The sequence below is a fragment of the Oscarella lobularis genome, chromosome 1, assembly GCF_947507565.1.
Source record: "Oscarella lobularis chromosome 1, ooOscLobu1.1, whole genome shotgun sequence".
Taxonomy (NCBI): domain Eukaryota; kingdom Metazoa; phylum Porifera; class Homoscleromorpha; order Homosclerophorida; family Oscarellidae; genus Oscarella; species Oscarella lobularis.
The window spans coordinates 3,225,501-3,253,485 of NC_089175.1; the positions used below are offsets into that span (position 1 = coordinate 3,225,501).

The following is a 27,985-nucleotide window of genomic DNA, read 5'->3' on the forward strand; positions in this document are numbered from 1 at the left end:
GCCTATAAAAGAGAGAGCCTTCACTGCATATACAGAAGGAGAAAATTGGTCTCTTGTTTTATCTGACATTCCGGTCAGAGCAAACGTACGTCTCTCTGAAGACCGCTGAATGGAACGTATTTTCATTTTGAAAAATTATTCATGCACATAAAGTTTAACAAATCCTGTCACAAGGTACAATCAAAACTGTTTACTCCAAAGCCATTCAAGCAGGTTTATCAAGTAGTTGATTTTGATCGGTATTGACAGTTTCATAAGCAAAAGGTCTCTTGATTATCGTTACCGCAGTCAAATCAACGAAAATTCTGTCTCTAGCATAGCCAGCCAATAGTTGTACCCACTCTTTGGTAAAGGTCACTTCCTCAAACAACGAAATCCGTACAGTCCCCCTTTTCGACTCTATTAGGCAAATAATCCGCAGGACGTGTTACAGTCCTACCGTTGCGATTGCACTTTGAGGTCTCCAATGACGCACGATGAACAAACAGTTGAAAGTCTGACGAAAAACTTTTACAGTAGACTTGAGTAGGGAAGCGAAAACCCCTAAAAGTGGCTTCTTTGTCAGCGGAGAGGAACGACGCTTAGCAAATTGATTGCGTATCAGACCACCGTGATCAGACACGGACACACGGGCGGCCGGCGGATTGAGTAAAATCCCGGATAAACATTCCAATGCACTTGCGGTTCTTTTGTTCTTTACTTGAAATAGCTATTTTTGCAGCCGGTAGAAAACGCGCTAGTTCTTCTCTATATTTGTTTGACGTTTCTTTGTGTAGGAGCAATCACTCGAGAGAAAAAGCTTGCAGCCAATGTGGATCATTCTGTCTGGGCTTTGAACGGGGACACTGTGGTGCTCAACTGTAGTCATTCGGACACGCTTGGTGATTCATGGACTCAAAGAGTGCCAGATGGAACAGTGTCCCCTGTGTCGCCTGCTGCTGTACAAGCCTTCGTCGGTGGATCGACGCTCACTGTATCGATGTCTCCATATCTGAATGGAACTTCGTTCAGATGCGTACTGACAGACCTCAACGTTAATCGAGTTTTTGAAAGTGGGTGGATAACCCTTCTCCTTGGAGGTACTGTAGTCTACGCTTGTTTACCAGAACGACGCGTAGATGCACATTTTCCTCACATAGATAAAATAAATTTGACTTGCGCTAGTCAAGCGACCGTTTGCGCGACGGAGACTCAGACCTTGACGAAGCGTTGCACCATCAGCGGATTGCCAGTGCCAAATATCACCGTGCAAAAAATGAGTGGGCCGGCATCGTCACTTCCTTCAGCAAGTCTATCTGGGTTGACTTTCAGTGCTGTAGCACTAGAAGACAGAGGAGTTTACACACTGACCGGGAAAAATATTCTAGAAGAGAAACGAGTCAACGTTTCCGTACGTCCTGGAGTCGATATTTGTGGTAAGAAGCAACGCTTTCACATTGAGATAGCTAACATCTCTTCTAGTGGCACCCATAGTAATTGGCATGTTCATTCCTGATCCCATCGGTTGTCTCAACGTGGCTCTTTTTAACTACACGGTGACAGGAATACCTTCTCCAAGTATCACGTGGGTTCATTCTTTTGGGGCACGTGCTGTTGTTCACACACTTGCTGAATCAAACGGAATTACGTCATTTGTAAAGTCAACGCTAGAGATTAAAGCACGACGAAATGATGGTCAAAGTTCCATTTGCGTGGAAGCGGAAAATGGCGTTATTCCAATTACCAGCACTAGGAGATGCTTTAGGATTAATGTCACACGTAAGAACAACCAATTATTTTCTAAGCGTCTATAGCGATTAAGTAATTTAGGTAATTTTGATCCGCCTCTTGTAGAACTTTATTATAAGACGGAATCTTTATTGTCTCTTCGAGTCTCGGATTCACCAGATAATGACCGTTTGAAAGCCACTGACTACTTCATCTCGTACTGGCAATTTACTAGTGCAATGAACAACTTAACAATACAAAGAGATCCAAGTGGTCAAACAAGTGTTCATCTTATTGACTTGAATCCAAGCGAATCTTACAACGTACAAGTGGTGGCAAGAAATGAGCCATATTTCAGTCAACCAGCAAACCACGTCTTTGCCACCTTGAAGGAAAACGACTGTATACCGAGTCTTCAACAGGTTCATACTCAGCCACTTATGATCAACTGGTCATATGTTTGTGAAGGAAGCCAAATGCTAAGGGAGATTGCTTCGTATGTTATTGTTTATGAGAGTCCTACAGACTTTCGTCGATTCAGTGTGGCAAAGGTTGTCACGGAATACCGTTTCCGTGATTTGCATTTCAACGCGACGTATAATTTCTCAGTGACAGCAGTCGCTCGCAATGGAGTACTGAGAAAGTCAAACATTGTATCCGTATCTACCAATGAATACCGTGATGAAGTGGCTACTGTCACGAGAAGCCCAGACAATACTGGCCTAATAGCGGGAGTTGTCGTCCTCGGTGTTCTATTTGTGGCTTCAGGACTCGTGGCTCTGTACTTGTTCTGCTACATCAAAAGGTTGGCTATGATTTACATTGTATATTTTCCTGGTTAGATTCCTGTAGGTCTAGCCAGCGGAATGCTGATTCCGCTCCTGGTGATTCGGCAAGCAAACCAGTAGAGATGCAATCAAGTCGCCTCTATGAAGCAGCAAAGAGCGTAGGCTCCAAGCAGTCCAGCGCTACTGACTACGCTGAGATCATATCGTAAGCAGAAGGCGTTGAACACACATTCTCTTTACAGGTTTTAGCCTTTACTGTACTTCTGTCTTACTGTAGTCAGTTCATTAGTTTCATTGTGAAATCTGACATTGCATGTACATGCTCCCTCTTTCCCAGACTCTCTCAGGAGCAGGGTCTCAGGTCTCAGGAGCGTTATGCCAATGGATAACTTCATCGTTTTAGTGATATCAGCTTTGTATCAAATTTTCAGTTTTGACTTCTTTTATAGGTATTCATTTATGTACTAGTGGCGGCACGCCCTAATTTGCAGCCAGCCAGCAAAATAGCAAAGTCTCATTAATCTGTTACAGTACATGGTTAATAAACGTGGCCTAGATCTACCCTGACTACAAAAAAGGAAGCATAATCGGTGTTTTCAACAGACCTCATTAGCTAATGTCTTGCTTTCGTCACTCAAATTTGTGCCGGAGGATATTCCTCAATCACCAAACAAGAAGCTGAATTCTACCCAGAATCGCGATCAGCGGTGCCCATTCCCTTACAGCTTCCAACCACGGCTGCAATCGTGACAATTCCAGCAGGCACGTTCTCACAAAACCCTTCTATTTGTCGATGACGATGGACTTGCTCTGGATTTGCTACTCTGGATTTGCTACTCTGTAATCAACGAACACCAAGCCCTTGATAGACAGAGGACTTAAGCATTCGACTCCGTTGAATGTTATGTACCAACGACCGCAACAAAGACTTCTCCCGCAAAAGGTGACAAGATTAGCCGCATACATCACACGCAAAGCAGTAGAATTGTGCTTCTTCCTGAAGGTACATTCCTACTTAGCCACGACATTACAGAATTAGGAATCAGAGAGTGCATTGGGAAAGCGTTACCCGTATGATTCCTGTATCTTTGCCATCTCTTCTATCCCAAGCACACTGCTTCCAGTTAGCAATGTACGTGCTACCTCTGTGTCCTTTGGGACCCGCTTCTCCTGTCAATCCTCTTTCTCCTTTGGGTCCGATTTTCCCGCTAGCACCCTTTGGACCCACAGCGGACTCCCCTTTCTCCCTTCTCTCCTTGGAATCCATCTCTTCCAGGCTGTCCGCTGTGTCCTGGTATTCCAGGAATGCCTGGCACGCCTGAACAAACGCTATTGGCAGCCTTAGATAAATAAATGAACGTAGAATCAAGGTGAAACTAGTTTTCCTGCTGCGCAAACGTTACATTTGCTCTCTGTTCATTGCACGCCGCCAGGTGAAGAAGTAGAGAAAGGAGGATAAAAGGCTTCATAGCGGGTTGTTCCTGCTTAGCTACCAAGGCTTGAGCTGAGGCTTTTTATTTGCCGCATAACCCGGGTGAGAGAATGGCGTGATATCACGCCATGATAACTACGCCACGGAGGTACACTCGCCGCGTTGTATTCGAGTCTCTTCTTCCTCAATTTCGCAGCGAACAGAAGCCGGAATAGCCTCAGAGGAGTCAAAACACTCCGAAGACCCGGATTGTCTATGATTTTGTCACACACAAATGCGTTCTCTATGGAAGCTCAGTTCTGCGATCGTCACGATCACTTTTCTCGCTTTATCAGAAGGTAAACGTAATGCTAAAGGCTGTATATGAGATCACCTCTACTAGTTAGGTGCCAATCGAGAGAAAGTTCTTGTCCAAAACGCCGATCACTCGATTTGGGCTCTGAACGGGGATTCTATACGTCTTGTATGCAGACATTCAAGAACAAGCCTTAGTCAATGGTTCAGAAGATCGGCAAATGGAGCGGAGACTCAAATCGATCCAAGAGTACCAGTAACCACCGCCAACGTTGGAAGTGTTTTGACTCTGACGATGTCTCAATCGTTGAACGGGTCTTCGTACCGATGCCGGCTAGTTGATGTTGGCCTATCTCCGGTCTTTGACAGCGGGCAGTATAGCCTTCTTCTCGGAGGTAGCACTGTTCTGATGTCTGATCGCAGCTTGATTTTGTTTCCTCAGATGAGATCAAAGTGAATTGTACTAATGAGATGATTGCTTGCGTCAAAGTCGGAGAGACCTTGAAAAAAGGCTGCATCATTACCGGATTACCTGAACCGAATGTGACAGTCTCCAAAATCGCCGAAACAGCATTGTCAAGAAGAATTCCTTCAGCAGATCCATCTGGTCTGACTTTCAAAGATGTAGCACTGACAGACAGGGGAACGTACAGATTAACAACGAAAAATATCCTTCAAGAGATTAGCTCAGACTTCGCTGTTCAAACTGGAGTTGAAATCTGTTGTGAGTTTACTGTAAGCCTGTTAAATTTAGTACTAGATGAGCTTTGTTCTAGTGGCTCCTGTGGTCAATAACTTTCTTATACCTGACCCCGTCGTTTGTCTGCAAACAGCGCGCATCAATTTTACAGTCAAGGGAATACCAACCCCAAACGTTACATGGAGCCCTCTATTTTCAGCAAGAATGGTCATCAGCACCACTGATTCAGTAGATTCTGACGGAGTCACTTCTGTTGTAGCGTCCTCTTTAGAAATACGCAACGTAAAAAGAGGTGACAGTAACATTTGTGTGACGGCTGACAATGGCATTCCTCCATCTCTTCAGAGATGCGCTAGACTCAACGTCACTTGTAAGAACTACCGAGTATTTTACTAAGCGTATAATAATAGAGTGATTCAGGTGACTTTGATCCGCCTTTTGTACAAGTTAGTGATCGAACAGAATCTTCATTGTCTCTTCAGGTTTTTGATTCACCAGACAATGACCGTTTGCAAGCTACCGAGTACTTTATCTCGTACTGGCAATTTACTAGTTCAGTGAAAAACCTAACAATTCAAAGAGATCCCAGCGGTCAAACGAGTGTTCATCTCATTGACCTGAACCCAAGCGCATCCTATAACGTTCGAGTGGTGGCGAGAAATGGGCCATTTTACAGTCAACCAGCTGACCACATCTTTGCCACCTTGAAGGAGAACGACTGTATACCGACTCTTCGACGGGTTCGTGTTGATCCGCTGGTAATCAACTGGACATATGTCTGTGAAGGAAGCCAGACGCTGAAAGAGATCACTTCTTATGTTATTGTTCATGAGAGCCCTAAAGACTATCGTCAATTCAGTGTGGAAAAAGTGGTCAATGAATACAGTTTTTGTGATTTGCATTTTAATACGACATATAATTTATCCGTGACCGCAGTCACTCAGAATGGAGCAATGAGAAAGTCAAACGTCTTGTCCGTGTCATACACTGAAATGACCACTGTCAAAGCAAGCCCAGATAACACAGGCCTAATAGCAGGAGTCGCCGTTCTCGGTGTTCTGTTTGTGGCTTCAGGGCTCATTGCTCTATACTTGTTCTGCTACATCAGAAGGTTGGCTATGGGATATACATTGTTAATTTTCATTGTTGCATTCGTGTAGGTCTAACAAGCAGAATCAAAATGCTGATTCTGCTACTGGTTGCTCAGCTACCAAAACGAGGAAACCAGTGGAGATGCAATCAAGTGTTCTTTACGAATCAGCGAAGAGCGTTGTATCTAAAGGAGACCCTAAACAGTCGAGCACTGCCGAATATGCTCAGATATCATAAGCAGATGGCGTTGAACACACATTCTCTTTTCAGTTTTTGCAGCTAATGCTTTCAACTTTTTTTCATTTTGTCTTGCCTTAGACATAGGTATTCTTTTCTTTACAAACTTTTCTGACATTAATTAATGCGCGTTAGTATAATTGGATATCGAGGTGACAATATTCCTACAGTATGTTACGTTAGCCTGTTCTAAAATAAGCCCCTGTTCAGAAGGCACTATTCTAGAACAGTCACCATATTAGAAAAAGGAGTTATTTGGCCGTTTTCGCCACATCCGGTATGACAGGACATCCTAATCAATTGAAAAAGGACTAGAGCATTCAGTCCCACTAATTAAAGGTACTTCCACTTTCTCTGCGCTTCGGTTGCTCCTCGGTTGAGATTATCGTCATCATCCCGGATAGAAAATATAGCAACAATCAATTCATGTCGCCCCTATTAAAGCTGGCCTACATCGTCCTCTTGTCGACGATGGGTGTAACTCGATTTTGGAAGACGACGGCTCAGACAGGTCTTATACTCTACAACTGCCGCAGCCCGCTGTGGAAACTGAAACGCGTTATCAATTCATATGCGTCGCGCTTCGCTTTCCGCGATAGGCCTATGTTTTCTCGCGTCTCGCCTCATTGCGCAGCCGGCTTCGTAGTTTCGCAAGGCGGATTCTACGCATTCTTTCGCGTTGTTTTAGGGCGCGGAGATCTCGCCAATAGGGGCTTATAATTGTACGCAGTATAGTTTGACCGAACCTTTTTTCGTCGTCGTGAGAACTCGACAGCGGCCTGAGCGGAGTATATAGGCTTTTCCACATTCTATTATCTTTGAATATACAGAACCGCCGTCGATTCCCGGCTCGCCGACGAGCCAGACCGTTTTCACGACGTACAGCAACGGGACGCAGTGGAGCGTCAGACTGACGTGCAAAACGAAATATGACGTGACAACTCCTTCGACTCGTCAGTGGAAGCGAAGTTTCGGCGATGTCGTGCCCTCAGAAGCGATTCAAGCGGACGGATCGCTTCTCTTGACCTCGATTCAGCCGCATGTTCAAGCGACAATAGAGGGCAATCGCTATCAATGCATCGCTGAGAATTCAATCGGGAAAGTGCTGAGCAGTTCTGCAGTGCTAACTTACGCCAGTAGGGGACAATAGAGGCTAGTACGAACGTACGTTCATTTTCGTCTCTAGATTTTGACACTGCTAGTTGGACCCAGCCGTCTGGAACGATTACGGGATACGTTGACAACCAAGTCCTCATACCGTGTACCGTGCCAGCCGATGCGGTGCCTGTACCTGTTGTCATCTGGTTTGAAAACGGTGTGGAGCTTGATACGACATCAGCTTCGTATGCTCTATCTCCGTCGGGCAATCTGTACATTAGCCCTGTGTCAATGAGCATGAACGAGTCAACGTATTTTTGTCAAATCACTAACTACCACATTACGTACCAGCTGAACAGTAATACAGCCACATTGATTCTCAAGCGTAAGTAACCGGTATTGATTATTGCTTTTGTAGAAGGGTCGTGTCGTTTGCAGCCAAAGCTGAAGCTCCAGATTTTGAAATAACTGTGCAGCCAACGGACCTGACAATCACGGAAGGGCAGGAGGGTTTTTTTGAAGCATCTGCTATTACAAACAAAGTCATTACACAATATTCATGGGGTTTTCCTGGAGATGGTCCGTCACCCTCCTTTTCAATGCGAGGAAGGTCAACAACTACGATATCTAACGCGGTCGAAGGCCTGTACACGTGTCAGATTATCCACGATGGTGTGGCAACGGCTACTCGAGAACCTACTCTCACAATTAACGGTAAAGACAGTTCACATTTAGTCAAGATTGCCTATTGTTTTTACACAGTTCCACCAACTATTTCTACTGAAATTTCAGATGTAACAGTTGAATACATTGGCCATCCGTTCAGCTTAGAATGCACAGCTAGCGGAAAGCCAGATGTGGACGTTGTATGGTATCGCGACACTGTCGAAGTGGCCAGAAATGTAGGCACGGTCACGTACACAGTAGACTCGGCAGTGGCGCCTGATCATGCAGGAATGTATCAATGCTTTGCAAATAATAAAGTTGGGGAAGATCACAAAACAACGCAAGTCATCATTCGTCGCCCCCCACGTCAGTCTTTCCAATTTTAATTCGTTTTGTATAGAGCGTTTTAGGTGTTTTTGACCCACCTCTTGTAAAATTGGACAAATGGACACAGTCCTCATTGTCTCTTCAAATCTCGGATTCACCTGGTTTGCAAGCTACCGAGTATTTCATCACGTACTGGCAAACTAATAGTCCAGTAAAAAACCTAACAATTCAAAGAGATCCCAGCGGTGAAACAAGAGTTAATCTCATTGGCCTGAAGCCAAGCGCATCCTATCATGTACAAGTGGTGGCAAGAAATGAGTCACATGACAGTCAACTAGCTGACCACGTCTTTGTCACCTTGAAAGATAACGACTGCATACCAAATCTTCAACGGGTTCGTGCTGATCCACTAGTGATCAACTGGACATATGTCTGTGAAGGAAGCGAGGCGCTAAAAAAGATCACTTCTTACGTTGTTGTTTATGAGAGCCCTAAAGACTATCGTCGATTCAGTGTGGAAAAGGTCGTCATGGAATACAGTTTCAGTGAACTGCATTTCAACACGACGTATAATTTGTCGGTGACAGCAGTCGCTCAGAATGGAGCCTTGAGAGAGTCAAACATTCTGTCTGTATCAACCAAAGAACACAGTGATGAAAAGACCAGTGATAAAGTGACCGATGAAGTGACCACTATTGAGGCCGTAATACCAACAGATGAAGACACTACAGGCCTGATAGCGGGAGTCGTCGTTCTCAGTGTTCTACTCGTGGCTTTAGGACTCGTTGTTTTGCAGTTGTTTTTCTACATCAGAAGGTAGGCTATGATGTACATTGTGTATATATTTCATGGTCAGATTCCTGTCTAGCAAGCGGAATGCTGATTTCGCTCCTGGTGATTTGGCAAGCAAGCCAGTGGAGATGCAATCAAGTCTCTACAAATCAGCATAGAGCGTAGCATCCAAAGAAGGTCCCAAGCAGTCCAGCGTTACTGACTAAGCTTAGTAAGCTGAGATATCATAAATGGACATTTTCTTTGTAGTTTTTTAGCTAGACTTTCTAACTTTTCGTTTCTTCTGTCTCAGTGAATTGCATTGTGAACTCTGTCTCTGACATTGCATGTAGTCTACATGCCCGTTCTCTGCAAGGGGCCCCCCAGTTTACCGTACGTTTTGATATGAAATTCGTTCGATCGTCGTAACTATTTGGGTAATGAGGCCTAGAAGGCAAATCTTTGTAGCGGATATCGACGACCTTAATTGACCCTTGTCTCGTCCTCTTTTTTCCTTCAATTTCTTGAGTCTGAGTATGTCCAAGTGACTTGATAGTGAATATTTGGCTTCAGTTCGAATGGAGGTTGTGGGACGGAATAAAAAGGGTTTGCGTGGGGTAGAAGGATTGTTTTGCAAGAATAGAGTGCACTCGAGTGAATGATAACGTAGGGAAGATGACATTGCTCACAATTCTTGGTCTTGGAAGAGATCTTCGGCGTTTTTTCGAGAGTGACAGTCTCCTGAAGGCGTTGAGGGTTAGGAGAGAGCGCAGGAATGACAAATAGACATCAGCGCACCGGAATCGCTAGTGGACGAACGGTCAAAGCGATCCGCGTTCTCCGCAGACATCGACAAAACGAAATCTCTTCTGACGACATACGGGGTTTGTTCTAAATGAAGCCGTCGAGTTTATTGTACCTTCGACGCTTCGTACACGAACTCCTCGATCCATTTTTTGAGTTTAATCGCTCTAGTATACATTAGAGTACTGGAAGAGCCAGGCGAGGAACGATGAAAGCATCCGTGTAGAGCAGGCAAACCGTTATACGGGGAGCTGACGCCTCACAAGACTTCAACAGAAGTTCTAATTTCCAATCATGCAGTAATTTCGATACTGAGGCACGCCGACAAATAACAAATAGTCAATAGCTAAGCAGAAATTGCTGTGACTTGATACACCATATGGACAATTTCCTGCTACAGTAGTACCAAAAAGAGACAGAGGAAACGACATTGAATTGAAGTGTTTATTTGTTCGAATACACAGCCAGCTCGAACAGATGAAATTGATATGTTTCGTAGAATTGATCCCTGCACACTTTGAAGTGAAGACCTCGACTCGGCTTCAATATTTGACCGAACTTATTTGTGAATGATTTTGTGCTAACGTACGTAATTCCTGACGTAGAATCCGGATAAATTTCAAAGCGAATGTTCCAGATAGTTGGAGATGATTGTGGTGCAGTGATGGAGTTACTAGAAACTTGGCCGCTACATTGACTAGAATCAATGCCGCCATAAACACGAGCAATGTTTGGATCTTGGTAGATAAAACCAACGCAGAAATTGCCGTCGCAGATTAGAATAAACGGATCACTGTCGCCTGGATGCGTAAAGAAAAAGCCAATCTGAATAGAGTAGGCTTGATCGTCATTTAGAACTCCAGCTTCAATCAATTTGACCTTTGACACAGTATTATGCCAATCTATTGCATGTGTGAATTAGATACTTACTCTAAACAATACACCTCTATTCGTTGATCCAGTAGAGAATTTGATCATTTGCGCGGACACCAAAGATGGAATCTCCGTAAAATTGGCGTGAGTTTGTAGCCAAAGAGGAGACATGCCGTGATAGAGTAGTAGCGCAGAACTCGAAACGCTCTGCCGTGTGTCGATAATAGGAAAACAAAGTAAGAGTGAACCTTATATGGATGTTTACCTGGCTCGGAGTTGATGGAGGAGGAGCGTTCGTCTGAACGTGCATGAACTTATATGCTTCGCAGATATCATAACTCGACTCACCGATTCTCCGCTGCAGCTGGATGCGTCTTTTTTTAGTTGAGTGTAGTCTTCAAGTGGAAGGCACACACTGGGCCCCGATGACGGATCAGCTGGAACGGAAGAACGATCGCCTCCTGTACACTCAGCTGATGTCGCAAATCCTAGCCAGGAAATTGAAACAATGACCACTAGCAAAAAGAACGGCATCATTTTTGAGTTCTGTCCTTAGAAGTCAAAAGACCGGTATGTTACAGAAGTGAAAGTCAGACGTTTATATAGGGCTCGTGGTTGCTACGAGAGACGATGTCAGCACCCGGACGTCAGCTGGCAAGTTTGTTTTAAAGAAGACGGAAAAGCCCCAGCGAGTATAGGAATGCTAAAAACATTCATATCCATGAAAATCGTGGTCTCGTATCCTGTTCTCGGAAATTACTTCGGCGTAAAAGAAGCCCAGTAATAAAAAAAATAAACGACTCTGCACACCTCTGTCGCCTTTTCCACGCAGTATGTAATTGCCGTCGCAATTTGAAGATACGGATCACTTAGGCTATACCCCATAGATCGTTGCGCTTCCATTTGGAAGTCGCCTTTTGCGTAACATCTGTTACGCATGCATATAATGTGCATTCGTTTGTTCAAGATGTGCGCGGCTGATATGCTAGGAGTTCGATCCGCGCGTAATGTTATATGGATATGATATGAATGCTAATTCGATCAGGTCCAGTATGATCGTGCTCACACGGAGATGGAAAAAGCGATGTAGCACGCTAGCGCATCGTTTCGACGTTTCGTGGGTTCAAAAGAGTACGAGCGGCTTGATTTGTAGCTCCCGATCGCTCTCGACAATTGGCGCACCGTGACGTAAACGCGCAGAAACGTCGGCGAGAAAACGTCACGAATATGTAGTGAGAGTCGATTGTGCGTTCTAGTCGTCAAAGAGCATCTTCAACTAGCATGGTAGAAATGGAGAGCTCTTAGCGTGCGTCTACGTCGAAAGTCGTTGCTTGAGTGATCGAGAGGTCTGACGTGCAGCAATCCGTTCACAAGGCGATCCGAATGGCGCAGACAGTCGCCAGATAACAGGGCCGGAGACTCCACTTAATTTCGAAAACTATAGCACTAATATTATTACAACAAACGACGCTGGAAGCGTTTCGACGCTGACAATGTCTCCGTCATTGAACAGATTTTCGTACCGTTGCCGGCTTTTCGATGTACACTTGTAAGTGCATCTTTCAGCAGTAGATGAATAAGGCTTCTCCTAAGAGGTAGGTGGCGTTTCTACCTCACTTCGACCGGCATGAAAACTGCAAATTAAATTTGTACCGGAGGATTTTCCTTGATCATTAGATAGGAGAGAGAATTCGACCCAGAATAACAGAGCCAGCTAGGAGAAAGAGAGTGATGCAAAACATGCTTGCATGGCTCCGGTGAATTTTAATTTTATAGATGACAGCTGTAATCGTTCAAAAACTCAAGGACCCCCACGTGCTTCGCGCTGGCATGGTGACCCCGAGGTTATTTGTACGTGGAATTACGATCCCGGATAGCGGAATTTCGCTGCAAAATGTCGCTTCTGAAGCTGGCGTACGTCGTTCTCTTGTCCACGGCAAGCACGAGTCGCTCTTGGACGACGACGGCTCATATGCAGACCGGTAAGTAGGACTGATCAAATTACCCGCTGTCGATCGTGCATGAAACCGCGTTATCAGTCCATGCATCGCCCATCGCTTTCCGACAACATAGTCGCGATGACGATAAAGGGAGACTTCGCCGTTTTCTGGCGTTTAATTCGGCGGCTTCTTCCGTGCATGACGGACTCTAACTTCCTACTTCCGTGGCTTTGTATATATATATATAGAGAGAGAGTGCGGACATCTCGTGAGTCAGTACAGCTTCTGTTTTTAGCCGTAGAGAGAACTCGACAGCCAGCTACAATAGATTTATTCCTTTTGTTTTTGTATACAGAACCGCTTTTGTGTTTGGATGCAGAACCGCCATCGGTTCCCCACCCGCCGAAGAGCCAGATCGTTTTCACGACGTACAGCAACGGGACGCAGTGGAGCGTTAGACTGGCATGCGGAACACAGGCAGACACGACGTTCCCTTCCAATCGCCAGTGGGTGCGCAGTTTCGGCGACGCCGTGCCCTCGCAAGCGATTCAAAAGGACGGATCGCTTCTCTTGACCTCGATTCACCTGGGTGTTCAAGCGACGAAGGAGGGCAATCGCTATCAATGCATTGCTGGGAATGCTAACGGGAAAGTGTTGAGCAGTTCTGCAGTGCTAACTTACGCCAGTAGGCGATAGTATAGCGGCTATTCCGCACGGGCGTTCATATCGTTTCTATAGATTTTGACACTGCTAATTGGATCCAGCCGTCCGGAACGATTACGGGATACGTTGACAACCAAGTCCTCATACCGTGTACTGTGCCAACCGATGCGGTGCCTGTACCTGTTGTCATCTGGTTTGAAAACGGTGTGGAGCTTGATACGGCATCGTCTCCGTACGCTCTATCTCCGTCAGGCAATCTGTACATTAACCCTGTGCAAGTGAACATGAACGAGTCAACGTTTCTTTGTCAAATCACTAACTACCAGATTACTTACCAGCTGAACAGTACTACAGCCACACTGATTGTCAAACGTGAGTAACCGTTATTGATTATTGCTTATGTAGAAGGGTCGTGTCGTTTGCAGCCAAAGCTGACGCTCCAGATTTTGAAATAACTGTGCAGCCAACGGATCTGACAATCACGAAAGGACAGGAGGGTTTTTTTGAAGCATCTGCAATCACAAACAAAGCCATCACACAATTTTCATGGGCTTTTATTGGCGATAATGGGCCCTCCTTTTCACTGCGAGGGAAGTCGACCACTATGATATCCAACGCTGTCGGAGGCCTGTACAGGTGTTGGATTATTCACAACACAGGAATCAACAGTCTCGTGGCAACGGCTACTCGAGAACTTACTCTCACAATTAACGGTAACGACAGTTCACACGGTAGTCAAGATTGCTTATTGCTTTTACACAGTTCCACCAACTATTTCTACTGAAATTTCAAGTGTAACAGTTGGATACATCGGCCATTCGTTCAGCTTGGAATGCACAGCTAGCGGAAAGCCAGATGTCAACGTTGCGTGGTATCACAACGCTGCCAAAGTGACGGAAAATACAGGCACGGTCACGTACACAGTAGACTCGGCAGTGGCAGATGACCACGCAGGAATGTATCAATGCTTTGCGAATAATAAAGTTGGAGAAGATCACAAAACAACTCAAGTCATCATCATTCCCCCCAACGTCAGTCTTTCCAATTAATGTTTCTTTTTTGCGTGTACTGAGCGATTTAGGTCCACCTCTTGTGAAAGTGGTTAATCGGACACAGTCTTTATTGTCTCTTCAAATCTCGGATTCACCTGGTTTGCAAGCGACCGAATACTTCATCACGTACTGGCGACCTAATAGTCTAGTAAAAAACCTAACAATAGAAAGAAATCCTAGCGGTCTAACGAGAATTCCTCTCACTGATCTGAATTCCAGCTCATCTTATAACGTACTAGATAATGATGGCCTTTTGTGAGCCATCATGGGATCCCCGAACACCCCCAGCACATTCTTATTACCCCTAATTTTTGTGAAGCTTTTGCATAATTTGCATCGCACTGCCTAACCACTTGAGTTGGCATGCTTTATTTTCCGCAAAAGCCTACATGTACAATTTGGCCTCTTATGTAAGCGTGACACAGAGCTATACCTCTCCTCACACTAACCTCTGCCCTGTTGGGTGATCGAGTCACGAGGCCCATTATCAGCTCGCAGTTGGGTTTGTCGTGCTGCGAGCGCATGGGTTTGCGTGCTGCGAGCTGCGCTCGCAGCACGACAAACCCATCGTGCTCCTTTACTGCGTTCCCTTTATGAACGTTACTGATAAAGCTCATTGCTATGTGCCCGTTATGTTTAATAGTATTTATCCTCGATAATGTAGCCTGTATAATATGCCTACTCGTTCCTGAAATGTTTTGAACACAATCCGGGGTTCCTATCTACTGTGACGTCACCTTTTTCGGTACATTCTTCCAAATACGGGAGATTATGACATCACAATGAATGTGATGTCACAAAGGCACCTGTGTGTGTGATTGGCCTAAGAGCGATTGTGACGTGAGCGTGACCGACAGACAGACAGACAGACAGACACACACTTTGGTTTTTGGGCGATCACGTTTGAGAGCCCCTCCCACCAGGGCGCGCGCGGGCTTCGCCCGCGCGCGCCCTGGTGTTCGGGGAACAAGTGGTGGCAAGAAATGAGCCGTATCACAGTCAACCTGCTAACCACGTCTTTGCCACATTGAATGATAATGACTGTGAACTGACTCTTCAACAGGTTCGTGCTGATCCGCTGGCTGTCAACTGGACGTATGTCTGTAAAGGAAGCCAGAAGCGGAAAGAGATCACTTCTTATGTTATTGTTTATGAGAGCCCTACAGACTATCGTCGATTCAGTGTGGAAAAGGTCGTCACGAACTACCGTTTCTTTGAACTGAATTTCAACACGACATATAATTTATCGGTTACAGCAGTCACTCAGAATGGAGCGCTGAGAGAGTCAAACGTTCTGTCTGTATCAATCAAAGAACGCAGTGATGAAGTGCCCACTGTCGAGGTTGTAATACCAACAGATAAAGACACTACAGGCCTGATAGCGGGAGTCGCCGTTCTTGGCATTCTATTTGCAACTTCAGTACTCGTTGCACTGTACTCGCTCCTCTACATTAGACGGTTGGCTATGACATACATGGTTTATATTTTCATGGTCAGAATTGTATAGGTCTAGCAAGCAGAATGAAAATATTTCGGCTGGCAGAAGACGCAAGCCAATGGAGATGCAGCTAAGTCATCTCTATGAATCAGCAAAGAGAAACGGAGACTCCAAGTCGTCCAGCGCTACTAGATACGCTTAGCAGAAGGCGTTGAACGTCCCATTCTCTTTGCACTTGCTTTTGGTAGACTATTATTTGGCGTGTCGTTTCTTTTGTCTTAGTTAATTCTCTACATATGGGGCCCCAGTTTACCGTGAGTTGGCCGTTTCGCTATGTAATCGTCACGGGTTCGCGATTGGTAGACGACGTGATCGAAAGCGATTGTGACGCAACGCCAAGCGAATCTTGCACAGCGATGCGGATCGACTTGTTTCACCCTCTTCGTCTTTGTGAGCGTCTTCGGATACATTGAATCGTCGAGAGTGCGACGTCAAACTGGTCAGCAACAGCACGGAATCGCACAGGCACGGTAAGGTCGATATCGATCCGGGAAGTCCACATGAGTGCGCGAAAGGACTCGACGTGTATGTACTGTTCGAGATGGACGACGTTCAAATGCGATACAGCTACACGGGTTTGGACATTATTCTAGCGCCAAATCTTGCCTTGAAAGGACCACGTGCCAAATTGGCGCGAATTGCCTCGGCCCACGAACGATTCGTTGCCCTGGTGAATCGATCACAATGAAGTCATCAGCGGATATTGCGGACACGGCGGATGCTGGAGGAGGAGTGTCCGTCTGAACGTGCATGGACCTTCATTTAGTCGTATCGAACGACGGTAATAACTTACCGTTTCTCCGTCGCTAGATGCGTTATTTTGAAGTTGAATGTAGTCGTCAATTGAAAGACATACAGTGGGCTCCGATGACCGGGCAGCGGAATTGCCTCCTGTACACTCAGCTGACGCAGATTCAAGCCAGGAACTTAAAACAATGACCACTAGCAAAAAGGACGACGTCATTTTCTGAGTTCTGTCCGTAGAAGCCACTGCAGGACCAGGATGTTACAAAAGTGGCAAAGTCGGACATTTATATAGGGCTCGTGGTTGCTACCCTTGCACCTGTCAGTTACAGTATGAAGGGCGCGTTTGTTTTACATCTTCATCTCTTTGTCTCTACAAAATTATTTATCCAAAGGAGACCAACAGTCGAGCACTGCTGAATACGCTCAGATATCATAAATAGATAGTGTTGAACACACATTCTCTTTTCACTTTTTGTAGCTAATAGTTTCAACGTTTTTCATTTTCATTTTTGTTTGTCTTAGACATAGGCATCTTTTCATTACGAACTTTTCTGACATTAATGTGCGTTAGTACATGTGGCCTTGAATAGACAAAATCCTGACTACAGAAGATTGTGTGTGACATGGAAACTTTCATCTTAGCCTAGCAGCTGCTGTGCATTACCGTGCGACAAAGGAGACATAAACGGTGTTTCAACAGAACAACGTTTTTTGTTCTTTTTATCAGTCACATTTGTGCCGGAGGATATTCTTCGATCATTAGGCGAGAAACCGAATTCCACCCGGAATCACGATCCGCCCAGCCGTAAGACCCACGGCAGTTTCCAACGACTGCGGCAACCGTGACAATTCCAGCAGGCAAGTTCTCGCAAAACCCTTCTATTTGTCGATGACGATTAGCTTCAAGTGAATTCACTCTTCTGTAATCGACGTACACGAGGCCATCAATTGGAAAAGGATTAGAGCATTCAGCCCCGTTAAACGTAATGTACCAACGACCACAACATTCTTCACGTCCACAATAGGTGACCAGATTAGCGGCATACGCTACACGTAAAGCCGTAGAATTGTAACTCTTTGTGAATGAACATTCCTACTTAGCCACGACATTACAGAACTAGGAAACAGAGAGTGCATTGGAGAAGCGTTACCTGTATGATTCCTGTGTCTTTGCCATCTCTTCTATCCCAAGCACACTGCTTCCAGTTCTACCTCTGTGTCCTTTGGGACCCTCTTCTCCTGTCAATCCTCTTTCTCCCTTGGGTCCTATTTTCCCGCTAGCACCCTTTGGACCCACAGCTCCTTGGACTCCCCTTTGTCCCTTCTCTCCTAGGAATCCATCTCTTCCGGGCTGTCCGTTGTGTCCTGGGATTCCAGGAATGCCTGAACAAACGCTACTGGCAGCCTGAGGTAAATAAATGAACGTAGAATCAAGGTGAAACTAGTTCCTGCTGCGCAAAAGTTACATTTGGTTTTTGTTCATCGCACGCCGCCAGGTAAAGAAGTAGACACAGGAAGATAACAGACTTCATAGTGAGTTGTTTCCAGGGCTTGGACTACTTGAGGCTATTTATTTTGTGGGCATAACCCGGCCTCAAGAAACGGTGTATATATTCGCCACGGAGGCACAGGCGCCGCGTCCTATTCGAGTCTCTTCTTTCTCAATTTCGCAGAGCGAACGGAAACCGGGGCTGAAAATACCGCATCTTGCTCACGGCGTGTGCGAAGCCGTATTACCAATCCTTCCGTTCCGTTTCTAGGCCGTCTAGGCCAAGCCTGGCCAAGCCATGGCTCTAGTTGCGGAGCCGACTCCAGAAGTTCAGGCGCCGAAGACCCGGATTGTTTTTCTCAGACGAGGTGTGGCGGCGCCGTTTTAGCCCACTTTTATAGTCGTGATCATCACAATCAGCTTTCCTGCTATAGCCCTAGGTAGATGTGTGTGCTAGCGGCTGTGCAGCTAAATCAGAGCCGGTTTTCAGGCGCGACTCGAGAGAAAAGTCTCGTCAGAAACGTCGATGACTCGATATGGGCTCTGAATGGCGATTTCGTGCGTCTGATATGCAACGATCGTGCTACTGCTGGTGGTGTATGGACAAGAAGAGGGAGAAATGGAACTGAGACTGCCATCAATTCTGCGCTTACTGCCAACGTTGGAAGTGTTGTAACGCTGACCATGTCTCAGTCATTGAACGGATCTTCATACCGATGCCGGCTTGCAGATGATCAATTCTCTATTATTTTCACCAGTGGTTGCTTGTCCTCGGAGGTAGTCTACCACCTTCTTTATCCGTCACTGCTGTAACATTTTCGCTTTCTTTACACAGACGAGATCCGTTTGAATTGTGCCGGGGTAACTCCATGCATTGGTGTCGGCGACACCTTGAAGAAAAGCTGCGTCATTACAGGATATCCTGAACAAAATATAACGGTTTCCAAGAGTGCAGGAAATTCATTGTCAAGAAGACTCCCTTTAGCAGATCTATCCGGTCTGACTTTCAGCAACTTGGCATTGACAGACAGAGGAGTATTCGTATTAATAGCTAAAAATAGTTTAGAAGAACATGGCATCACCATCAGTGTTAGAATTGGAATTGAAATTTGTTGTGAGTTTACCGTACGTTTTCAAAAATTGAAATGATACTAAATGGGCGTTTCTAGTGGCGCCTGTGGTTAATCACTTTCTCATACCCGATCCTATCGTTTGCCTTACAACGGCAGCTGTCAATTTTACAGTCAAGGGAATACCAACTCCAAAGGTCACATGGAACTCTTCCTTCTCAGAAAGAATGATCATCAGCACTCCCATCGAGTCAATCAATTCTGACGCAGTCACTTTAGTAGCGGCGTCTGCTCAAATAGGCAACATACAAAGAAACGACAGTAGGATCTGTGTAAAGGCAGACAATGGCATCTCTCCATTTCTTCAGAAGTGCATCAGATTGAACGTCACGTGTAAGTACTGCACCACGCAATTTGTTTGACTTTTGTAATAATTGAGCAATTCGGGTGACTTTGATCCACCTCTTGTAAAAGTTGGTGATCGAACAGAATCATCATTGGCTCTTGAAATCTTTGATTCACCAGACAATGACCGTTTGCAAGCTACCGAGTACTTTATCTCGTACTGGCAATTTACTAGCTCAGTGAAAAACCTAACAATTCAAAGAGATCCAAGCGGTCAAACGAGTGTTCATCTCATTGACCTGAATCCAAGCGCATCCTATAACGTACGAGTGGTGGCGAGAAATGAGCCATATTACAGTCAACCAGCTGACCACGTCTTTGCCACCTTGAAGGAGAACGACTGTATACCAACTCTTCGACGGGTTCATGTTAATCCGCTGGTAATCGACTGGACATATGTCTGTGAAGGAAGCCAGACACTAAAAGAGATCACTTCTTATATTATTGTTTATGAGAGCCCTAAAGATCATCGTCGATTCAGCGTGGAAAAAGTCGTCACTGAAAGCAGTTTTTGCGATTTGCATTTCAATACGACATATCATTTATCGGTGACTGCAGTCACTCAGAATGGAGTACTGAGAACGTCAAACATTTTGACTGTATTAATCAATAAATACAGTGAAACGACCACTGTCAAAGCAAGCCCAGATAACACAGGCCTAATAGCAGGAGTCGCCGTTCTCGGTGCTCTGTTTGTGGCTTCAGGACTGATTGCTCTATTCTTGTTCTGCTACATCAGAAGGTTGGCTAAGGGATATAGATTGTTAATTTTCATTGTTTCATTCGTGTAGGTCTAACAAGCAGAATCAAAATGCTGATTCTGCTACTGGTGGCTCAGCTAGCAAGATGAGGAAGCCAGTGGAGATGCAATCAAGTGTTCTTTACGAATCAGCGAAGAGTGTGGTATCCAAAGGAGACCCAAAACAGTCCAGCACTGCCGAATATGCTCAGATATCATAAGCAGATGGCGTTGAACACACATTCTCAGTTTTTGCAGCTACAGTAATACTTCCAACTTTTTTTCATTTTGTCTTGCCTTAGACATAGGCATTCTTTTCTTTACAAACTTTTCTGACATGAATTAATGCGCGTTGGTATAATTGGATATTGAGGTGACAATATTCCTACAGAATGTTACCTTAGCCTGTTCTAAAATAAGCCCCTGTTCAGAAGGCACTATTCTAGAACAGTCACCATATTAGAAAAAGGAGTTATTTGGCCGTTTTCGCCACATCCGGTATGACAGGACATCCCAATCATATGGAAAAGGACTAGAGTATTCAGTCCCATTAATTAAGAGGTTTGTTCTCAATGAAGCCGTCGAGTTTGTTGTACCTTCGACGATTCGCACACGATTCCCTCGCTCCATTTTTTGAATTTAATCGCTCTAGTAGACGTTAGAGTGCTGGAAGAGTCAGGCGAGAGTGCTGAAAGCATTCTGTGTGTGTACAGCAGACAAGCACTGCTTTATTTTATTCATCTGACATCATGCAAGGTATTTCGTGACTTGATGAGTGTTTCAAATGAACTTCTTATTTCTAGTCATAGAATAATTTCGTAAGATGCTGAGGCTATAACAACATGCACGTCGGTAATAATCAATAATACACCACGACGATTTCCTGCTACATTAGTACTGAAAAGAGACAGAGAAAACTACATTGTATTGAAGCGTTTATTTGTTCGAATACACAGCCAGCTCAATAAGATGAAATTGATACGTTTGGTCTATGAGGGCTCTGCACATTTTGAGGTGAAGACCTTGACTCGGCTTCAATTTTTTACTGAACTCATGTGTTAATGAATTTGTGCTAACGTAGATAATTCCTGATGTAGAATTCGGATAAATTTCGAGGTTAATGTTCCAGTTAGTTGTAGAAGATTGTGGTGCATTGACAGGGCCACTACTCGGTCCGCCGCCACATATGCTAACTGAATCAATGCCGGCGTAAACATAAGCACTGTTTGGATATGCGAACAAAAACGCCACGCAGTAATTGCCGTCGCAGATTTGAAGATGTGGTTTACTGTTACTACCTACATGCGCAAAAAAGAAGCCAATCCGAATGGAGTAGGCTTGATCGTCATTTAGAACTCCAGCTTCAATCAATTTGACCTTTGTATCAAAATGCCAGTCTATATATATCGCATGTGTAAATTAGCTACTTACTCTAAACAATACACTGTAGATTATTGATCCAGTAGAGAATTCGATTGCTTGTGCGGACACCGAAGATGGCGTCTCCGTAAAATTGGCGTGAGTTTGTAGCCAAAGAGGAGACATGTAGCGATAGAGTAGTAGCGCCGAACTCGAAACGCTCTGTCGTTTGTCGATTATAGGAAAACAAAGTAAGAGTGAACCTTATATGGATGTTTACCTGGCTCGGAGTTGATGGAGGAGGAGCGTCCGTCTGAACGTGCATGAACTTATATCCTTCGCAGATATAATAACTCGACTCACCGATTCTCCGCTGCAGCCGGATGCATCTTTTTTTAGTTGAGTGTAGTCTTCAAGTGGAAGGCACACACTGGGCCCCGATGACGGATCAGCTGGAACGGAAGAACGACCGCCTCCTGTACACTCAGCTGATGCCGCAAATCCTAGCCAGGAAATTGAAACAATGACCACTAGCAAAAAGGACGACATCATTTTTTGAGTTCTGTCCGTAGAAGCCAAAAGACCGGTATGTTACAGAAGTGAGAGTCAGACATTTATATAGGGCTCGTGGTTGCTACGAGAGACGATGTCAGCACCCGGATGTCAGCTGGCAAATTTGTTTTAAAGAAGGCGGAAAAGCCACAGCGAGTATAGGAATGCTAAAAACATTCATATCCATAAAAATCGTGGTCTCGTATCGGAAATTACTTCGGCGTAAAAGAAGCCCAGTAATAAAAAAATAAATGACTCTGCACACCTCTGTCGCCTTTCCCACGCAGTATGTAATTGCCGTCGCAATTTGAAGATACGGATCACTTAGGCTATGCCCCATAGATCGTTGCGCTTCCATTTGGAAGTGGCGTAACATCTGTTACGCATGCATATATAGAATGTGCATTCGTTTGTTCAAGATGTGCGCGGCTGATATGCTAGGAGCTCGATCCGCGCGTAATGTTATATGGATATAATATGGATGCTAATTTGATCAGGTCCAGTATGTCGATCGTGCTCACACGGAGATGGAAAAAGCGATGTAGCACGCTAGCGCACCGTTTCGTCGTTTCGTGGGTTAAAAAGAGTACGACTGGCTTGATTTGTAGCTCCCGATCGCTCTGAGCATTTCGCGCACCGTGACGCGCTCAAAATTGCCGAAACGTCGGCGAGAAAACTTTACGAATACTGTATGTAGTGAGAGTCGATTGTGCGCTCTATTCGTCAAAGAGCTTCTTCAACTTGCATGGTAGTAGAGTAGAAACGAGAGAATGAATACATGCATGCATGAATCGAGAGCTAGCTCTTACTGTAGTAGCGTGCGTCTACGTCGAAAGTCCTCGCAAGGGCCTTGGACCTCTCGTAGAAGGCAAATCGTCATCGATTCGGCCGGCCAAAACGACAAGTCAACGACGTCACATTCTACGGCTGTATCAATCAAAGAACGAAGTGACGAAGTGCCCACTGTCGAGGTTGTAATAAAGACACTACAGGCCTGATAGTGGGAGACTAGAGTCGTCGTTCTTGGCATTCTATTTGCGACTTCAGGACTCGTTGCACTGTACTCGCTCCTCTACATTATTAGACGGTTGGCTATGATATACCGGTACACGGTTTATATTTTCATGGTCAGAATTGTATAGGTCTAGCAAGCAGAATGAAAATATTTCGGCTGGCAGAAGATGCGAGCCAATGGAGATGCAGCTAAGTCGTCTCTATGAATCAGAAAGAGAAACGGAGACTCCACGCCGTCCAGCGCTACTAGATACGCTTAGATATTATCATAAGCAGAAGGCGTTGAACGTCCCATTCTCTTTGCACTTGCTTTTGGTAGACTATTATTTGGCGTGTCGTTTCTTCTGTCTTAGTAATTCTCTACATATGGGGCCCCAGTTTACCGTGAGTTGGCCGCTTCGCTATGTAATCGTCCCAAAATGAACGAGTTCGCGATTGGTAGACGGCGTGATCGAAAGCGATTGCGACGCAACGCCAAGCGAATCTTGCACAGCGATGCGGATCGACTTGTTTCGCCCTCTTCGTCTTCGTGAGCGTCTTCGGATACATTGAATCGTCGAGAGTGCGACGTCAAACTGAAACTGGTCAGCAACAGCACGGAATCGCACGGGCAAGGTAAGGTCGATATCGATCCGGGAAGTCCACATGAGTGCGCGAAAGGACTCGACGTGTATGTACTGTTCGAGATGGACGACGTTCATCGTACTGCGAATGCGATACAGCTACACGCGTTTGGAAGGAGCAGCCATTATTCTAGCGCCAAATCTTGCCTTGAAAAAACCACGTGCAAAATTGGCGCGAATTGCCTCGGCCCACGAACGATTCGTTGCCCTGGTGAATCGATCACAATGAAGTCACCAGCGGATATTGCATCACGATTGCATCATGTTCGATACATAAGCGGCGGGGCCAACGCCCAATCTTCAGTCTTGCTAAAGGGTGGGGGATGCCAACGGGCTAGCCCTAGAGGTTGATCGTGAGCTGGGAAAGCTGATGGTTGGTCACCAAAGCGTCGTCGTCTTTTGTCGATCCTTACCGAAATTGTCAGGCGCAGTGAACGGGCGTCGCTTTGCGGCGCTAAGATCGGCACTGGGGGTCATATAAGGTCGTTGAAAGGCTTGGGTCGTGAAGTCAGGCGTTTCGCGTTATGCTGAGCGAGCGTCTGGCTAAGGTTTGCCACTCTACTGCCAAAGAAACGTGTGGGGGCCCAGTGTCTCGTGGTATTTCCTCACTCGGTTTAACGATCTATACCCTGAAGATGACCTGACCCCCAGGACAACGAACGCTTGACCCTCTATTGGTGGACTTGGCGATCGCTTCGTAATTCCTCTCTCATCGCGGTAGACTCGTTTCCTATCTAAGCGAAAGTCTACGGCCTCTCTGGGGCCCCGGTACGACGCGGTCGGGGGGACGGTGTGGGAGAGCCGTTCTCGATCCAGGCCGTACCGGTCGTGTTTGAGCCGTTGAAGCAAGGTCTCGCTTCCAACATTTTTGGGCTGCAACTGCGTTCGAACCTCCGCGTGGTGCAGCCTGGATCACGCTAATACGAACGCATGGCAAAAAGGTACGTACACGGGCAGATTGAACAGATTTTATCTTTTCTTTTTCTAGATTTTTCTCGCGCTATATACGAATTGGGAAATCGATGGCCGAAAATTCGATCGATTCCATGTGCATGCAAGGCGATCGTGCTCACAGGCGAAGGAAGGAGCGATGTAGCACGCTAGCGCATCGTTTCGACGTTTCGTGAGTTCAAAAGAGTACGAGCGGCTTGATTTGTAGCTCCCGATCGCTCTCGGCAATTCGCGCACCGTGACGCACTCAAAATTGCAGAAACGTCGGCGAGAAAACGTCGCGAATATGTCGCGAGAGTCGATTGTGCGTTCTATTCGTCAAAGAGCATCTTCAACTTGCATGGTAGAGTGTCAGGGTAGAGTGTAGAAACGAGAAAAGAAATACATGGAGAGCTCTTAGCGTGCGTCTACGTCGAAAGTCGTTGCTCTTGAGTGATCGAAAGGTCGTTTTTCGTCGACGCCACGTTACCCGTCGTCCATCGGCCGTCGCGACGATGCGACAGTCGTTGCGAAACCTTCGCAAGGGCCTTGGACGTCTCGCAAAAGGCAAATCGTCATCGATTCGGTCGACGTCACGTTCTCCATCTGGGACGGTCTGAGAACATCCGGTGAGCTCAGCAGCACGCGCTACAGGCCCGAAAAAGAACCGACTACAGCGAAGCAACCGCCGCCGAGACCCGGATTTCTCAAAAGACAATGCGTGACGCACATCTATTCAGTTCCGCGTTCGTCAGAATCGGTTTTCTCGCCATAGCGCTAGGTGCGTGCACGCCAGCAACAGTGTAGCTAAATCCCAAACACATTTTCAGGTGCGAATCGAGAGAAAACCCTTGTCAGATACGAGGACGACTCGATGTGGGCTCTGAACGGAGATACCGTACGTCTGACGTGCAGCAATCCGTTCACAACGAGATCCGAGTGGCTCAGACAGTCGCCAGATAACAGGGAGACTCTCCTTTCGAATACCAGCACTAATATGATTAAAACAACCGACGCTGGAAGCGTTTTGACGCTGACAATGTCTCGGTCATTGCACGAATCTTCGTACCGTTGCCGACTTTTCGATTTAAAAGCATCTTTCAGCAGTGGATGGATACAGCTTCTCCTAGGAGGTATAGATAACGTTTGAACTAAAAAAAACATACAGAGCTCTATTCCTCGCGCAGACGAGATCAAATTGAATTGTAGCGGCGAGATCGCTTCGTGTACGAATGCCGGAAACACGTTGAGGAAGGAATGCGTTATTAGAGGAACGCCTGAACCGAATGTGACCGTTTCGAAGACCACGTTGTCTGCGAGACGTCCTCTAGCGAATCTCTCTGGTCTGACGTTTAGAAACGTAGCGTTGACAGACAGGGGAACGTATAGATTAACAGCGAAAAATGTGTTAGAGGAGATCAGCACTGAAATCAGTGTTCAAACTGAATTGGATATCTGTTGTGAGGAATAACCTGCATACGTCATTTTTAATTGATTAATTAATTAATAATCGGACTTTTTTTCAAGTGGCGCCCGTGTTTGATCGTCTTCTCGTACCTCGTCCCATCGTTTGTCTGGATACAGTTCGCATTAATGCTACAGTCAAAGGTATACCCACTCCGAGGGTCACGTGGAATTGGGGTTCTGCGTTTTTGGTCTCGATAATCAGTTCTTCCGTGGATTCGGACGGAATCACTTCGTTTGTGGAGTCGTCTCTCGTACTAGAAAACGTACGAAGAGCTGACGATAATATTTGCGTGACGGCGGACAACGGCGTGTCTCCATCGCGTCAGAAATGCTTCAAACTGAACGTCACATGTAAGAAGTAGCGAGAGCATGCCGTACCGGCTCTAATACAGTACCCCCTTGGGCTCTATTGGGAAGTGGGGCTTTATTGGTGAGTGGAGACTATTATTTCAATTAATTTCTAAAAAATCGATTTCTACAAAATGGGCCGAGATTAGACCGACCCAATTCATTTCAGTACCCCGGGGACTTTATTAGAACCTGGAGCTCCTTTTTTCTAATGGAGAGTGGGGCGCCTATTAGAGCTGGTACCGTATAGGCCTGACGTGTCTAGCAATCGAACGATTTAGGCGACATTAATCCACCTCGCGTCGAACTCGACGATAGGACCGAATCTTCATTGTCCCTTCGAATCTCCGACTATTCCCGCTTGCCAACCACCGAGTACTTTATCACCTACTGGCCATCCAATAGCCCAGCGAAAAATCTCACAATAGAGCGAAATCCCAGTGGTCAAACGCGCGTCGATCTCATTGATCTAGATTCGAGCACGATCTATAACGTACGAGTGACGAGAAATTACACGTATTATAGTCAGCCCGTCGACGGCGTCTTTGCCACGTTGGAGGAACGCGATTGCGTGCCGACTCTTCGACGACAGGACGCCGAATCGTCGACGCTGACAATCAGCTGGTCGTACGTCTGCGAGGGAAGTCGAACGCTGAAGGAGATCGCTTCGTATTTGATCGTTTATGAGAGCTCGAATGACTATCGTCGATTCAGCGTGGATAAAAGCGTCATAGAGTACAGTTTCGACGATTTGTTTAGCAATGTGGCGTATAATTTTTCGGTGACGGCTGTCGCTCGCGACGGGGCGGTGAGACCGTCGAATATTCTGACTGTATACGTCGAGAAAAATCGCGGGAACGAAGTGACCGGTGCTGTAGGAAGCCTAGTAGCGGTATTCGTCCTTCTTGGTTTACTTGTCGTCGCTTTGGGACTCGTTGCTCTCTACTTGCTCTGCTACATTAAAAGGTAGGCCCCTAGAAATTAAATTCTCGAATTTTTCCCTGTTTGGTTCGTGTATATATAGGCTCAAGAAGCGGAGTCGAGAGAACGGTTCTTCGGTGGAAATGCACTCAAGTCGAATTTACGAAGAAGCGAAAAAGAACGTGTACCATCTTGGCCAAGAAGACACCAAGCGTTTGAGCGCTGAATACGCACAGATATCATAACGTTGAACGATTCTCTTTGCCGCGGCTTGTAGATTAGATTCGTTGTCATTTTTCTTTCTCTTTCTTATAAAGTCCTATAGCTCGTTCAAACACGTGACGAACGTTCCAGCTAGTTTTCTCTTTCACAAATCGCA

The 27,985-nt window shown here is 45.7% G+C and overlaps 6 protein-coding genes and 3 long non-coding RNA genes across 10 annotated transcripts; 5 read left to right on the forward strand and 4 right to left on the reverse strand.

The window, feature by feature from the left end:
- The first annotated feature begins 668 nt into the window (after nt 1-668).
- LOC136183575 (uncharacterized) lies at nt 669-3,055 on the forward strand. Of its 2 annotated transcripts, none has more exons than XM_065970277.1 (6): nt 669-724; nt 777-1,079; nt 1,140-1,415; nt 1,462-1,758; nt 1,834-2,512; nt 2,560-3,055. In XM_065970277.1, exons 1-6 carry the CDS (start codon nt 673-675, stop codon nt 2,702-2,704), a joined length of 1,752 nt encoding a protein of 583 aa, XP_065826349.1. In that variant the 5' UTR covers nt 669-672; the 3' UTR covers nt 2,705-3,055. The 2 variants fall into 2 exon arrangements, with proteins under 2 accessions (XP_065826349.1, XP_065826342.1); XM_065970270.1 differs by having other exon boundaries at nt 1,810-2,512; nt 2,560-3,054.
- Nucleotides 2,920-4,169, reverse strand: LOC136183587 (uncharacterized). Its single transcript, XR_010669192.1, has 2 exons — nt 3,565-4,169; nt 2,920-3,506 (listed from the first exon to the last, which is right to left on the reverse strand). It is a non-coding gene; the product is annotated as an uncharacterized lncRNA (long non-coding RNA).
- Nucleotides 4,170-4,186: 17 nt separating this feature from the next.
- LOC136183566 (uncharacterized) lies at nt 4,187-6,288 on the forward strand. The gene is made up of 6 exons (XM_065970256.1): nt 4,187-4,265; nt 4,314-4,616; nt 4,664-4,945; nt 4,998-5,291; nt 5,342-6,032; nt 6,082-6,288. Exons 1-6 carry the CDS (start codon nt 4,202-4,204, stop codon nt 6,248-6,250), a joined length of 1,803 nt encoding a protein of 600 aa, XP_065826328.1. The 5' UTR covers nt 4,187-4,201; the 3' UTR covers nt 6,251-6,288.
- Nucleotides 6,289-6,618: 330 nt separating this feature from the next.
- Nucleotides 6,619-9,453, forward strand: LOC136199771 (netrin receptor DCC-like). Its single transcript, XM_065990066.1, has 7 exons — nt 6,619-6,761; nt 7,081-7,386; nt 7,437-7,733; nt 7,787-8,062; nt 8,111-8,380; nt 8,425-9,157; nt 9,210-9,453. Exons 1-7 carry the CDS (start codon nt 6,677-6,679, stop codon nt 9,289-9,291), a joined length of 2,049 nt encoding a protein of 682 aa, XP_065846138.1. The 5' UTR covers nt 6,619-6,676; the 3' UTR covers nt 9,292-9,453.
- Nucleotides 9,454-10,243: 790 nt separating this feature from the next.
- LOC136190964 (uncharacterized) lies at nt 10,244-11,248 on the reverse strand. The gene is made up of 4 exons (XM_065979260.1): nt 11,138-11,248; nt 11,055-11,087; nt 10,847-10,996; nt 10,244-10,795 (listed from the first exon to the last, which is right to left on the reverse strand). Exons 3-4 carry the CDS (start codon nt 10,958-10,960, stop codon nt 10,361-10,363), a joined length of 549 nt encoding a protein of 182 aa, XP_065835332.1. The 5' UTR covers nt 10,961-10,996; nt 11,055-11,087; nt 11,138-11,248; the 3' UTR covers nt 10,244-10,360.
- A 3,101-nt stretch (nt 11,249-14,349) lies between these two features.
- On the reverse strand, nt 14,350-14,680 carry LOC136199877 (uncharacterized). The gene is made up of 2 exons (XR_010673224.1): nt 14,649-14,680; nt 14,350-14,589 (listed from the first exon to the last, which is right to left on the reverse strand). It is a non-coding gene; the product is annotated as an uncharacterized lncRNA (long non-coding RNA).
- Nucleotides 14,681-18,561: 3,881 nt separating this feature from the next.
- Nucleotides 18,562-19,690, forward strand: LOC136185500 (uncharacterized). Its single transcript, XR_010669549.1, has 3 exons — nt 18,562-18,955; nt 19,014-19,292; nt 19,348-19,690. It is a non-coding gene; the product is annotated as an uncharacterized lncRNA (long non-coding RNA).
- Nucleotides 19,691-21,228: 1,538 nt separating this feature from the next.
- Nucleotides 21,229-23,935, reverse strand: LOC136186078 (uncharacterized). The gene is made up of 5 exons (XM_065973316.1): nt 23,701-23,935; nt 22,115-22,254; nt 22,032-22,064; nt 21,824-21,973; nt 21,229-21,769 (listed from the first exon to the last, which is right to left on the reverse strand). Exons 1-5 carry the CDS (start codon nt 23,864-23,866, stop codon nt 21,329-21,331), a joined length of 930 nt encoding a protein of 309 aa, XP_065829388.1. The 5' UTR covers nt 23,867-23,935; the 3' UTR covers nt 21,229-21,328.
- Nucleotides 23,936-24,282: 347 nt separating this feature from the next.
- Nucleotides 24,283-27,948, forward strand: LOC136187628 (uncharacterized). Its single transcript, XM_065975269.1, has 7 exons — nt 24,283-24,881; nt 24,929-25,651; nt 25,701-26,003; nt 26,058-26,330; nt 26,398-26,688; nt 26,967-27,651; nt 27,710-27,948. Exons 2-7 carry the CDS (start codon nt 25,588-25,590, stop codon nt 27,849-27,851), a joined length of 1,758 nt encoding a protein of 585 aa, XP_065831341.1. The 5' UTR covers nt 24,283-24,881; nt 24,929-25,587; the 3' UTR covers nt 27,852-27,948.
- The last annotated feature ends 37 nt before the right edge of the window (nt 27,949-27,985 follow it).